The sequence below is a fragment of the Brassica napus genome, chromosome C4 (genome assembly GCF_020379485.1).
Source record: "Brassica napus cultivar Da-Ae chromosome C4, Da-Ae, whole genome shotgun sequence".
Taxonomy (NCBI): domain Eukaryota; kingdom Viridiplantae; phylum Streptophyta; class Magnoliopsida; order Brassicales; family Brassicaceae; genus Brassica; species Brassica napus.
The window spans coordinates 34,559,551-34,574,371 of NC_063447.1; the positions used below are offsets into that span (position 1 = coordinate 34,559,551).

Consider the following 14,821-nt stretch of genomic DNA (forward strand, 5'->3'; position numbering starts at 1 on the left):
ACCCCGAAGGAAAACGGTGGGGGAGACTCCTCCGCCGACGAAGAGCATCCTGCTAATCGCAGACGCATCGAGGTTATACTCTCACAGCAATCTTTGTCGTCCGACGACGATAACGATGATGCGCCTGTACTCGGAGATCTGAGAGACGTCCTGAAGCGGAAGTTCGAGTCCGAAAATGATAGCAGTCCCAAGCACAAAGATCTGCGGACGATGCTGGACACACGGAAGTCTCGTCGTATCTCGACAAGCGACGCTAACAACAACAAAGGGCCAATTACAGACCTCCGAGATAAACTCAACGCTGCAGCCTGCGACCTTCGCATACAGCTCAACCATTCAAAACCAACAGACTTACGACGATAGTTGGAGCAAGCTAAAGGTCATTTTCAACCCCCAGCGCATGACACCAACATATCCACAGACCTCCGCACCTTGCTAGACTCTAAGCGAGTACAAAAGGGACAGTCGTTGAATGTCATCATGGGAGGCTCCCCTCCTAGCGGAGACACTGTCCGTTCTGTAAAAGACTATCGTCGACAGGTCGCGACAACCCAGAAGTGGCCGACTAAACGGACAAGTGATCTTCCGATAACCTTCTCACCGGACGACGCTGAAGGAGTTCACGCTCCGCATAATGATCCTCTTCTCGTCGTCCTTGGAATTGGAGAGTATGATGTCACCAAGATCCTCATTGACACCGGAAGTTCCGTCAACCTCATCTTCCGAGGAACTCTGCAGAAGATGGGAGTTGATCTTGACGACATAAAAGCGTCTTCAAGGACATTAACCGGATTCAATGGATCTTCTGAAACTATCTTGGGAACGATCCGCCTCCCGGTACGCGCGTGTGGCGTTACTCGAACGGTTAAGTTTGCCGTTGTAAGCACAAAAGCTCCTTATCACGCTATACTCGGCACCCCTTGGCTACACTCGATGCAAGCCGTTCCTTCCACCTACCACCAGTGCGTCAAGTTCCCTGGTACGGACAGAAGGATAAAAGCGCTACGAGGGGATCAAAAGGCCGCTAGGGATCTCCTAGTCGCCCCAGTCAAACTCCAACGGTCATCTCTACCCGTTAATTCTGTGTCTCCCCCAACCTCAAAAGTCCGTTCCCAGGAAAGCGAGATTCTCGAGTTACCTATTGACGACGCCGATCAAAGTTGAACCGTAAGGGTTGGTGCATACCTTTATGAGGAAATGCAGCAGTCAATTCTGAACTTCCTCAGGAAGAACGTGTGTACATTCGCTTGGTCTATGGCAGACATGAAAGGTATTGATCCGACTATAACGACTCATGAGCTAAACGTCGACCCGACATTCAAACCTATCCGCCAGAAGCGACGTAAGCTCGGCCCTGACAGGTCGAAGGCCGTAAACGAAGAAGTTGACAAGCTACTTGGCGCAGGTTCGATCGCTGAGGTCCGCTACCCCGAATGGTTGGCAAATCCGGTAGTCATCAAAAAGAAAAATGGCAAGTGGCGCGTCTGCGTCTTTTTCACTGATCTGAATAAAGCTTGCCCAAAGGATAGCCACCCTCTTCCCAACATTGACCGTTTAGTCGAGTCTACGGCCGGAAACGAGATGCTGACCTTCATGGACGCCTTCTCTGGATACAATCAAATAATGATGCACCCGGATCATCGCGAGAAGACAGCCTTCATCACAGATAAGGGAACCTACTGCTATAAGGTCATGCCGTTCGGTTTGAAGAACGCCGGAGCAACCTACCAACGACTTGTAAACAAGATGTTCGCAGATAAGCTGGGCATCACTATGGAAGTGTACATCGATGACATGTTGGTTAAGTCGCTCCATTCCATTGATCACCTCCGTCATCTTCAAGAATGCTTTGAAACTCTCAACAAATACGGCATGAAGTTGAACCCAGCAAAGTGCACATTCGGAGTCTCTTCAGGCGAATTCCTCAGCTACATAGTCACACAGCGAGGAATCGAGGCAAACCCGAAGCAAATATCCGCGGTCCTGAACCTCCCAAGTCCGAGGAACAGTAGAGAAGTACAACGGCTCACGGGCCGGATAGCTGCTCTAAATCGTTTCATCTCCAGATCCACCGACAAGTGCCTCCCCTTCTACGATCTCTTGCGAGGAAATAAGAAGTTCATTTGGGATGAGAAGTGTGAGGATGCATTTACTCAACTCAAGCAATACCTGACAACACCTCCAGTACTCGCTAAGCCGAACGTAGGCGATGTTCTATCTCTCTATGTCGCGGTGTCACAAGCTGATGTCAGCAGCGTTCTGATAAAGGAAGACCGCGGCGAACAAAAGCCCATTTTTTACACAAGCAGACGCATGACCGGACCAGAGACGCGATACCCGACTCTGGAAAAGATGGCTTTAGCAGTTATCGAGGCAGCAAGAAAGCTTCGACCGTATTTCCAGTCACATTCAGTGGAGGTACTGATTGATCAACCTCTTTGAACGATACTCCAAAACACCAACAGATCTGGCAGACTCACGAAGTGGGCCATCAAACTCGGCGAGCTCGATATTACCTACAAGAACCGCACAGCGGCGAAGTCCCAAGTCCTCGCGGACTTCCTGGTCGAGTTGGCCCCAGAATTGGAACAAGATCTTATACTCCCAAGCTCAAACTGGACGCTTCACGTCGATGGATCATCGACCACCAAGAGAGCAGGAGCCGGAGTTCAACTACAGTCCCCGACCGGAGAGCTAATCAGGCAGTCTTTTAGCTTTGGCTTTCCCGCGTCAAACAACGAAGCAGAATACAAATCTCTGATCGCCGGACTCCGCTTAGCAAAAGCCGTAAAAGCTAAACGACTAAGCGCCTATTGCGACTCTCAATTAGTCGTCAGTCAGTTCAGCGGCGACTACGATGCCCGCAACGACCGAATGGATGCCTATCTCAAAATAGTGCAAAGCCTGACAGCAGAGTTTGGGTTCTTCGAACTCATCAAAGTTCCCAGAGGCGAAAACGTCTGCGCTGACGCCCTCGCGGCCCTTGGCAGCAAGCTTCGTGATCAAGTTAAACGAACCATCCCGATACATCGTATCGAGAAACCAACCATCGATATTCCTATCGACCAAACCCTCGTTGCCCCGGTCATCGAACCCGCTACTCCAGATGACGACGGATTTGGTCCTGATTGGAGAACTGAGTTTATCGACTACCTCTCGAAGGGAGAACTCCCAGACGACAAATGGGAAGCTCGCCGACTAAAAACACGCAGCGCCCATTACGTCGTTCTTGACGGTGAACTACACCGCTGGACCGCGAGTAAAGTACTCCTAAAATGCATTCATGGCGACGAGATAGCAAGGGTTATGGCAGAGACGCACGAAGGCGCTGGCGGAAATCATTCGGGCGGACGTGCATTAGCAATCAAAGTAAGGAGCTTGGGCTTCTTCTGGCCAACAATGAACGCAGATTGCGAGTCTTACGCGAGAAGCTGCGACAAGTGCCAACGGCACGCACCTAGTATCCATTGTCCAACCGAAATGTTACGAACAAGCACCGCTCCATACCCGTTCATACGATGGGCAATGGACATCATTGGACCACTTCCCTGTTCCCGCCAAAGACGCTTCATCCTCGTCCTCACCGACTACTTTACCAAATGGATCGAGGCTGAAGCATACGCTCAAGTCACGGACAAAGAAGTCCGCGGTTTCGTCTGGAAAAATATTATTTGCCGCCACGGTTTACCTTATGAGATCGTTACCGATAACGGATCGCAGTTCATGTCAGGCAACTTCAAGGAGTTCTGTGGCAGATGGAACATTCGACTAAGCCCCTCCACTCCTCGTTACCCGCAAGGTAATGGCCAGGCAGAATCCTCCAATAAACTCATCATCGATGGCGTTAAAAAGCGCCTGGATCTGAAAAAGGGTCACTGGGCCGACGAGCTCGATGGGGTCCTATGGAGCCATCTCACAACGCCGCGAGGATCGACTAAATCGACACCTTTCTCCCTCGCCTACGGTGTAGAAGCCATGGCTCCCGCTGAAGTCAACGTTTCAAGCCTCCGACGCTCCAAGATGCCTCAATACGTCGAACTCAACAAGGAAATGCTACTCGACGCCCTTGATGAGATAGAAGAACGACGAGATCAAGCTCTGCTGCGCATCCAGAACTATCAACACCAGATCGAGAGTTACTACAACAAAAGGGTCTGTGCCCGACCTCTGGAACTCGGTGACCTCGTCATGCGCAAGGTGTTTGAAAACACTAAGGAGCTAAACGCCGGTAAACTCGGCGCCAGGTGGGAGGGACCTTATAAAATCATCAAAGTCGTCAAACCCGGAGTATACCGACTTCAAACTTCACGTGGCGAAGAAGTTCCCCGATCATGGAACTCGATGCATCTAAGACGTTTCTACTCCTAGGTGTATCCCAAAAAAAAAAAAAAACCCGAGTAGATGCACCCCGTGGTCACTTCTACTCGACCGAGTAAATGCGCCACTCACGGCCACTTTTACTCGGGAAAAATGAACTACGAATGGCTTGATCCTCAACCGAGGTACGTAGGCAGACTTAAACAGGTCCAGCTGTAACAAAATCAAAGTCAAAATCTTGTTCTTTGTCTCAACTTCTACCTAGTGGATGCCTGTTATCAAACCCAACGGCTCCCGTGTCTCCAGCCGAAGATACGCGGACACTATCGTTCCATTTCATGGCTATGTCCTGATCAGACACTTAGCCTGAGGACCCAACAGTCGCTAGTCACCTATGCCCAAAGAGCATTGACCGATTAAACGGAGTGAATCTTTAACCTTTCCTCGACTAAACGCGTAATGGACTAGCTACCCAATTACTCGATTGTCATTGAGGAAACAGACGAAAGAACCTTCCACTCTTAGATCCAATCCCTTGTTTTCGATATAGAACGATGCGCCTAAACGTCGTCTCGATCGAAACGCGACAAGAGCTGAATAAATCCCCTAGCGGTTCGTTTCCTTATCTATTTGCAAAAGCCAAAGGTCGGGAATCTATTGTCTCTAAGCGAACACATCGCGAGACACTAAAGATACTGACATTTACTTTAACAAAGTTTGCAAGTACAGATGAGAAACACAACCCAAAAATTTAAAGTCCGCTTAAAACAGCGACTTCCCCAAAAAAAATAATAAATAATAATAAACGCATGTCTAATCGTACAACAACAGGGTCTATCAAGACCACGACAGATAAGAACATAAGTGAAACGTCAAAGAACAGAATCTTGATCGTCAGGACCCTTGGTAGCAGCAGCAGTTGGGTCCTCCGCCCGAGTAGGAATAGAAGCAAGAGAGGCTACAACGGGACGTGGAGGAACATCTGTATCCCCAGCTTCGTAGATCGTCTCCTCCTCAGCGGGACGTGGCAGCGACGCCTCCTCGATCCCATCGTTATCCTCCTCCCCATCCTCTCGTCCTTCGGAGGAAGAATCCGAGACGAGCACAGGATCCTCGACACCCGCGTTCTCGGTCTCTCCCTCTCGAACCAGAGTGTCGCCTTTCTCGAGGCCGTCCTTTCCAGGAAACCCCTTCAGATTCTCATTCTCTGGGCGCTCGTCAAAACCGCTTCCCACCGGGGACTTGACAGGCTCGGTAGGGATAGACGTGACATCAACAAGTGGTTCCTCTGACGGCTCCTCAACAACTTCGAGCGAGGTAACGAGCCGAGAAGCCGTCTCTGGCCCGATCAAATTTACGTTCGACCCATAGGGATCGAATGACGTTCTGAACCGGTCCTCGGCGAAACGAGAAGGAAGGACCAGCGGAAAAAATGTAAGGTCACTATCGGACAGCGGCTCTACTCGGAGCTTCATAACCTCCGCCTCGTAAAGTTTCTCCTGCTCAGCAAAGAGATCGATCATTTCTTGGGGGATCTCCGTCCCACTTGCCTTTATAACCTCGAGGCACTTCTTCGTTCCCGAAGCTTGACCATACAGGTTCTTCGCCTTCTCAAAAGCCTACAGACGAGTAAAATGGTCGCGCACGCGATCAAAATGGCGACTTGCCTTCTCAGCCATAGCAGCCTCGACTCTTTCCCTCTCACGAGTAACCTCCAAACCCCAGGAGTCCCTCAAGCGTTGCCTCTCTCTGATTAGTTTGTCTACCGCGGCATCTCTCTCTTCGACTAGTGGGCCATCGAGCTCGGCGAGCTCGATATTACCTACAAGAACCGTACAGCAGCGAAGTCCCAAGTCCTCGCGGACTTCCTGGTCGAGTTGGCCCCAAAATTGGAACAAGATCTTATACTCCCAAGTTCAAACTGGACGCTTCACGTCGATGGATCATCGACCAACAAGGGAGCAGGAGCTGGAGTCCAACTACAGTCCCCGACCGGAGAGCTAATCAGGCAGTCTTTTAGCTTTGGCTTTCCCGCGTCAAACAACGAAGCAGAATACGAATCTCTGATCGCCGGACTCCGCTTAGCAAAAGCCGTAAAAGCTAAACAACTAAGCGCCTATTGCGACTCTCAATTAGTCGCCAGTCAGTTCAGCGGCGACTACGATGCCCGCAACGACCGAATGGATGCCTATCTCAAAATAGTGCAAAGCCTGACAGCAGAGTTCGAGTTCTTCGAACTCATCAAAGTTCCCAGAGGCGAAAACGTCTGCGCCGACGCCCTTGCGGCCCTTGGCAGCAAGCTTCGTGATCAAGTTAAACGAACCATCCCGATACATCGTATCGAGAAACCAAGCATCAATATTCCTATCGACCAAACCCTCGTTGCCCCGATCATCGAACCCGCTACTCCAGATGACGACGGATTTGGTCCTGATTGGAGAACTGAGTTTATCGACTACCACTCGAAGGGAGAACTCCCAAACGACAAATGGGAAGCTCGCCGACTAAAAACACGCAGCGCCCATTACGTCGTTCTTGACGATGAACTACACCGCTGGACCGCGAGTAAAGTACTCCTAAAATGCATTCATGGCGACGAGACAGCAAGGGTTATGGCAGAGACGCACGAAGGCGCTGGCGGAAATCATTCGGGCGGACGTGCATTAGCAATCAAAGTAAGGAGCTTGGGCTTCTTCTGGCCAACAATGAACGCAGATTGCGAGTCTTACGCGAGAAGCTGCGACAAGTGCCAACGGCACGCACCTAGTATCCATTGTCCAACCAAAATGTTACGAACAACCACCGCTCCATACCTGTTCATGCGATGGGCAATGGACATCATTGGACCACTTCCATGTTCCCGCCAAAGACGCTTCATCCTCGTCCTCACCGACTACTTTACCAAATGGATCGAAGCTGAAGCATACGCTCAAGTCACGGACAAAGAAGTCCGCGGTTTCGTCTGGAAAAATATTATTTGCCGCCACGGTTTACCTTATGAGATCGTTACCGATAACGGATCGCAGTTCATGTCAGGCAACTTCAAGGAGTTCTGTGGCAGATGGAACATTCGACTAAGCCCCTCCACTCCTCATTACCCGCAAGATAATGGCCAGGCAGAATCCTCCAATAAACTCATCATCGATGGCGTTAAAAAGCGCCTGGATCTGAAAAAGGGTCACTGGGCCGACGAGCTCGATGGGGTCCTATGGAGCCATCTCACAACGTCGCGAGGATAGACTAAATCGACACCTTTCTCCCTCGCCTACGGTGTAGAAGCCATGGCTCCCGCTGAAGTCAATGTTTCAAGCCTCGACGCTCCAAGATGCCTCAATACGTCGAACTCAACAAGGAAATGCTACTCGACGCCCTTGATGAGATAGAAGAACGACGAGATCAAGCTCTGCTGCGCATCCAGAACTATCAACACCAGATCGAGAGTTACTACAACAAAAGGGTTCGTGCCCGACCTCTGGAACTAGGTGACCTCGTCATGCGCAAGGTGTTTGAAAACACTAAGGAGCTAAACGCCGGTAAACTCGGCGCCAGGTGGGAGGGACCTTATAAAATCATCAAAGTCGTCAAACCCGGAGTATACCGACTTCAAACTTCACGTGGCGAAGAAGTTCCCCGATCATGGAACTCGATGCACCTAAGACGTTTCTACTCCTAGGTGTATCCCAAAAAAAAAAAAAACCCGAGTATATGCACCCCGTGGTCACTTCTACTCGACCGAGTAAATGCGCCACTCACGGCCACTTTTACTCGGGAAAAACGAACTACGAATGGCTTGATCCTCAACCGAGGTACGTAGGCAGCCTTAAACAGGTCCACCTGTAACAAAATCAAAGTCAAAATCTTGTTCTTTGTCTCAACTTCTACTGAGTGGATGCCTGTTATCAAACCCAACGGCTCCCGTGTCTCCAGCAGAAGATACGCGGACACTATCGTTCCTTTTCCTGGCTATGTCCTGATCAGAAACTTAGCCTGAGGACCCAACAGTCGCTAGTCACCTATGCCCAAGGAGCATTGACCGACTAAACAAAGTGAATCTTTAACCTTTCCTCGACTAAACGCGTAATGGACTAGCTACTCAATTACTCGATTGTCATTGAGGAAACGGACGAAAGAACTTTCCACTCTTAGATCCAGTCCCTTGTTTTCAATGTAGAACGATGCGCCTAAACGTCGTCTCGATCGAAACGCGACAAGAGCTGAATAAATCCCCTAGCGGTTCGTTTCCTTATCTATTTGCAAAAGCCAAAGGTCGGGAATCTATTGTCTCTAAGCGAATACATCGCGAGACACTAAAGATACTGACATTTACTTTAACAAAGTTTGCAAGTACATATGAGAAACACAACCCAAAAATTTAAAGTCCGCTTAAAACAGCGACTTCCCAAAAAAAAAATAATAAATAATAATAAACGCATGTCTAATCGTACAACAACAGGGTCTATCAAGACCACGACAGATAAGAACATAAGTGAAACGTCAAAGAACAGAATCTTGATCGTCAGGACCCTTGGTAGCAGCAGCAGTTGGGTCCTCCGCCCGAGTAGGAATAGAAGCAAGAGAGTCTACAACGGGACGTGGAGGAACATCTGTATCCCCAGCTTCGTAGATCGTCTCCTCCTCAGCGGGACGTGGCAGCGACGCCTCCTCGATCCCATCGTTATCCTCCTCCCCATCCTCTCGTCCTTCGGAGGAAGAATCCGAGACGAGCACAGGATCCTCGACACCCGCGTTCTCGGTCTCTCCCTCTCGAACCAGAGTGTCGCCTTTCTCGAGGCCGTCCTTTCCAGGAAACCCCTTCAGATTCTCATTCTCTGGGCGCTCGTCAAAACCGCTTCCCACCGGGGACTTGACAGGCTCGGTAGGGATAGACGTGACATCAACAAGTGGTTCCTCTGACGGCTCCTCAACAACTTCGAGCGAGGTAACGAGCCGAGAAGCCATCTCTGGCCCGATCAAATTTACGTTCAACCCATAGGGATCGAATGACGTTCTGAACCGGTCCTCGGCGAAACGAGAAGGAAGGACCAGCGGAGAAAGTGTAAGGTCACTATCGGACAGCGGCTCTACTCGGAGCTTCATAACCTCCGCCTCGTAAAGTTTCTCCTGCTCAGTAAAGAGATCGATCATTTCTTGGGGGATCTCCGTCCCACTCGCCTTTATAACCTCGAGGCACTTCCTCGTTCCCGAAGCTTGACCATACAGGTTCTTCGCCTTCTCAAATGCCTACAGACGAGTAAAATGGTCGCGCACGCGATCAAAACGGCGACTTGCCTTCTCAGCCATAGCAGCCTCGACTCTTTCCCTCTCACGAGTAACCTCCAAACCCCGGGAGTCCCTCAAGCGTTGCCTCTCTCTGATTAGTTTGTCTACCGCGGCATCTCTCTCTTCGACTAGCTCGGTCTTCTCCTTCTCCAGGTTCGCAGCCGTGTGCTCCAAATGACTTTTCTCTCGAACGAGCTCTTTCCTCGCCGCGCTGGAAGACTTAAGCTTGCCCTCCAGTTCTTCGAACTTTACTCGAAGAATCTCTTTCTCCTCTACGGCCTTCTCGTTGGCCTTCTTATGCTCCGCCCTTACTCTCTTGATGACCTTCAACCTCGTCTGGGCAAGCTTCTCCGAAGATCCCAACTGGATCATCGTCTGTTTCAGAGCACTATCGTATTTCTCAACCAGAAAGTTCATACTCCCATCACTCTGCAAAAACAATAAACACAGACCACGTGAGACGAGTAAACCCGACGAATCGAATAATGAGATAAAGTATGAAGGGTAGCGCAGTTACCCGAGCTCTCGAAGAAGCAGCGTCTATGTATTCATTCCTAAAGTAAAGACCGTCCAACTGTGGCATCTCCTTCGTCCCACCACGAATTTGGCGCGTCAGCTCCGCGCATCTAAGAGGATTAAGGATTAGGGGGGTCGTCTCGTTGTAGGAAAACTCGACGCGATCGGGGAACTCGATCTTCTTCCTCCTCGCAGTAGAACCCTCTAAACGAGACCCTTTCCTCGCAGACGGATCAAGAATATATCTCTCACCCGTAACAGGATCACTGCCCCGCGCTGAGACCTCTCTCTCCTCAGGAGGGGTTTCAAGAGAAACGTCTTCTCCCGCGACAACATCGATGTGGCCCGTCTCCGTATCAGAAGGACGCGGCTCTGCCTCGACGGACTTCTTCTTCTTCTTCTTTCTGGAACGATCTTCAGGCGCCGTTTCGGAATGGTCAGACTCGACGGAACCCCTTGTAGCGCCTTCTCGTCCTACTGCCGGCGCCTCGCCGCGATCAATGGAGGAAGTAGCCCCTTCGTAAGGCCTCTTCCTTCCTTTCTCTCCCTTCCTTGCTTCCAAACCCTCGGAGGTTTCGTCGAGAGAAGCGATCTCTTCAAGAGGAAGCTCTTCGGTTGCTTTCCTCCTGGGTTTCTTGCTCTTCTTCTTCTTTTTAGGACTTGAGGCAGGAGGCTCCGCCCCAACGTCTTTGTCGACTAAACCAGGAGCTCCTTCCTTGGAAGCTCGGCCTGCGTTAGAACTGGTCGACCCTTGCACATCGGCAGGAATCGATTTCTTCGAAAGCAATTGCAGCTTCCCCTTCAACAGTGCACTCAAATCCGGCACTCCGTCCATCTTCCTAGCTTCGTCCAGAAGTTTCTGCTGTTTCCGAGTAAAAAGGGACAGACGCGACTTACGGGGCCCGAGCATAACAGGAAGCCTCGATTCCCAATCAGCTGTAAAAAAAAAGAAGAGAGACTAAGTTGTTGATAGAACTTCTCAGAGAAAGATCGATGAACCCACCTCTAGCAATCCGAGCTTCTTGGCGTCTTATCCACTCTCGACTAAGATCACGCCAACGAAGATGACTGTGAGCCACGATTGCCTGAGCACTCTCGAAGAATTTCTCCGGGTATGCGATCGTATTCAGGTGACGAACTGCAACAACAAGAAACACGCCGTTAGGATACTCGAATAAGGCATGATAACAACGAACACTATCTACCAAGCATTTTGTTCCATAGAACGCGGTAGTCGTCCCCAGGTGGCTCCGAGAAGGCATGCTCGTCAGATTTGACGTAAAAATATGAGCGCTGCCAGTCCTTCGTCTTGTTCGGGTGCCCTGACAAGACGTTGTAGCTCAAGCGCATCTTCACTGAGAATATCCCATGTGGCTCCGCCTTCGTAAAAGTTAACTCTTCGAATACTCTCACACTCATCGAAACATCTATCTCCGCTGCCATCACCATTAACATAACCGCGATGCGCAGCGACCCGTTAAGCAACTGACAGATGGCGATGTCCCGACGGAATGCGTACGACGTGATCAGTCGGGGAATTGGAAACCAGAGCTTCATATGGTCTCCAAAATAAGACTCATAGACACACTGATAGCCAATTGGAGGCGACCAAGGACGCTGTCGCTTGGAAGGAATGATGTATGTAACACCGGCACCTCCACTTCGCCTCAATAAATCCCTCACCATCTTATGGGAGGAGCAAGAATCGAAGACATTCCCCCACGACTGAGCCCGCGGGTCACGAAGCAATTCGAACGGGAGTGGGCCGAGTTCTTCGAAGATCCCACCATGATGATAGATCGTGGGTCGGCAGTCTATCTGGTCGAAAGGAATCTCCCGACTAGCTCGTCTCAAAGACCTTGAGGCTTGGCTAGACGCTTCAGAGCCGCTACTGCTCACGTCACTGCTCCCGACTTCAACGCGATCCGCGCGTTCGTCACGGATCATCTTATGAGCATCAGCGACCAAAAGGCGTTGAGATAGGGTCATATTGTCTAAATCCCGAAGAGCGTCGCGATGAATCAAGTCGAAATCATCCAGCGGGCTGTCAGCTGCCCGTTCATCTCTGGTCGGACTCGGAGAATCTGCGACGCCCCTCCCTTTTTCTTCTCGCGACAAACGACCTCTCAGAGGCATGATCCTGGATTTAGGGGACGACTACAACCGCCGGACGATACCGACAAGCCTGTGTGAGGAGAAACGTACCTAGAGAAAGAAAGTAAAAGTAGAGAGAAGGGAGAGAAAGCGGAATACCTGAACTTGCAGAGAAGAATGACGAAAGCGAAAGGGAGGAGCCTATTTATAGCAAAAACAAGGGCACATCCTCCGAAGCGCAATCATTAGGTCTAAAGAAACCTAAATGGGCCTCAAAGGCCGCCTAAATACCCAAAGGCTTACTCGCGACGGTTCAGTTTCTCGTTCAAACCGATCTCTAATCGAGATGCCAAACCGAAATTAATCCCTGATTTCGGTCTAAACCGGTTTTCTAACGAAAACCGATGAGATAAGCTTGAGCTATTTTATCGAAGTAATTCGCCTACCGAGTAAAACGTGCCTCCGTGACAAAAACCTCGGCGAGCAAAGTAGATCATGAAGAAGTACTACTCTAAGCGACTAGAAACGTCAATAAAGCGGCATGCGACTAAACACGCTAGGACCTGATATACGAACGAACCTGACCCACAAATTCACTGAGACCGCTACGCCGCTCACAAGTGAACTGGGGGGGGGGGACTTATTGTAGGAGATGGATTACATCCCTCCACAAGGCCCATCGAATAACAGGCAAGCTTGACAAGTTTAGTCGGCTTAAGCGGCTAAAGGTGTCGGCTCGACCCAGAGTACTTTTAGCCGATCAATTAAGCCGACTAAATACGCTCGGCTTATAGAGAACAGTACCAAGGCCTGCATACTCGGCCTTTAACGACAGGGCCCAAAGGATGACACGATTAGAGCATCACGGACGGTTACACTATAAGAGGGGGATGAGGAGACAACGAAAGGGGACTTTGGGACAAAACATACAGAAGCGGCTAGATCTAGGGTTTCCTAATAATCTCTTTGATCATGTTGCTTAAACCTTTGATCTTGTCTCCTTATTTTCCGTCAATCTTATAACCTCTTGTTTGATTTTAATAAAAGCGTCTTTAGTCACCTCATTCCTACGTTCATTATTCTAATCAGCCGAATCAAGCATAAACAATAAGATGCACTTTTGCATCAAATCGGTTTGTTACATTTATTAATATGGACTTAGAAAACTATTAATTATGGGCTGAAAACCCAAACTATAAAAGTTTCTCTGTTTAGGCCACCGTCTGCTCCTTCTCTCTCCGACACAACACTATCTCTTACCAAAGAGTTAACCCGCGAAACTGATAAGAAAATAAAATGCTTAAAATCTAAGTAGATATAATAAAGTAAACTACTTTCTTGTGAGTCAAGGAAACGACCATTTCTACTCAATTACTTTTTCCTTATTTCCTTTAAAGCATTCTGTAGCAAAAAAATTGATTTTTCAGAAAGGGCATTTTCAAGAAGTTCTTGGAAGGAAATTTTTTTAAATGAAACGAGATTGAAAAAGCAAAAATTTCAAATGAAACGAGATTGAAGTTCCACATAAGAAGAAGAAGGTCACAAACCTTGAAAAGAAGAAGAAGGTCACAAACCTTGAATGAAGTGGGAAAATCCAAAACTAGATGTATAACATAGAGTGATTAGCCTCTTTAAGAAAAGGAAAATACTTAGATGCAATATCAGGTTAGGCCCTGCATAATTCAGTATAAGATACTATATAACCACCAACACTGAATAATAATAATAAATCAAAGATACTCAGAAAGAAACTGCATGAATCAAAATTCAACAGAGGGGGACACAATCACCACCATTCACCACATGAATCATGCTTTTTGTAACCATTCACAATTACTTTAATAGAGTTTTGACTGAAGGATCAAGGAGCCAAACTATCCACCACCACCCCAAGCAGATTTGTTTCTTTTGTTGTTTCCTTATTTGATGTTAAATATAAATTAAAAATTCTACCAACCAAAATACTAAAAAATATATATATATATTTCTTACTTGGTGCGATATAATAATTATAAATATGATAATGCATCACACAATAAAACTCCACGTACAATATGAAAAATGTGACACAGGAAGTTGCATGTGGTCAAGGGCTCACTTGCTCAACTTGGCCAAAACCATATAATCTCAGTCACAATCATATTTTATTCCCAACATTAGGAGCTCTAGTTTAAAGTTAAGCTCAAACATGGTGTCTTTATCTGGTTATACACAAACATTAGACTTAACACGTTACAAGTTTCAAGATATTCATATTACAACATGATAATGTTACATTTAGTGTTACTTGAGGACCACCATAGCTAAATAATGATTAGCCAGTGAGGATTTCAATGTAGGAGAAACTGGAGAGTCCCCAAAGAAGAAATCAAACAAAGCAGATGTAAACACTACCTGACTCGATCCTTTGGCAATCCTCCGGATGAAACAGAAACCTAACAGAAGAAGAAAGCAATCTCATGTGTGTAAGTAATTCGATTAGCATCACACCCTGAGAGAAAATTTGTGCATTCAAAGCATTTTAGAAGGATTGATCCAAGTCAAGAGTATGGCAGTTCCCTTGGAATGTAGAGAGAGCTGTTTTTTATCATCAGAAGAGAGAGATTTGATTTGA

The 14,821-nt window shown here is 48.4% G+C and overlaps 1 protein-coding gene across 1 annotated transcript; it reads left to right on the plus strand.

Annotated features, from left to right (window-relative positions):
* Nucleotides 1-5,972: 5,972 nt before the first annotated feature.
* On the plus strand, nt 5,973-7,556 carry LOC111201706. Its single transcript, XM_048755810.1, has 2 exons — nt 5,973-6,044; nt 6,108-7,556. Exons 1-2 carry the CDS (start codon nt 5,973-5,975, stop codon nt 7,554-7,556), a joined length of 1,521 nt encoding a protein of 506 aa, XP_048611767.1.
* The last annotated feature ends 7,265 nt before the right edge of the window (nt 7,557-14,821 follow it).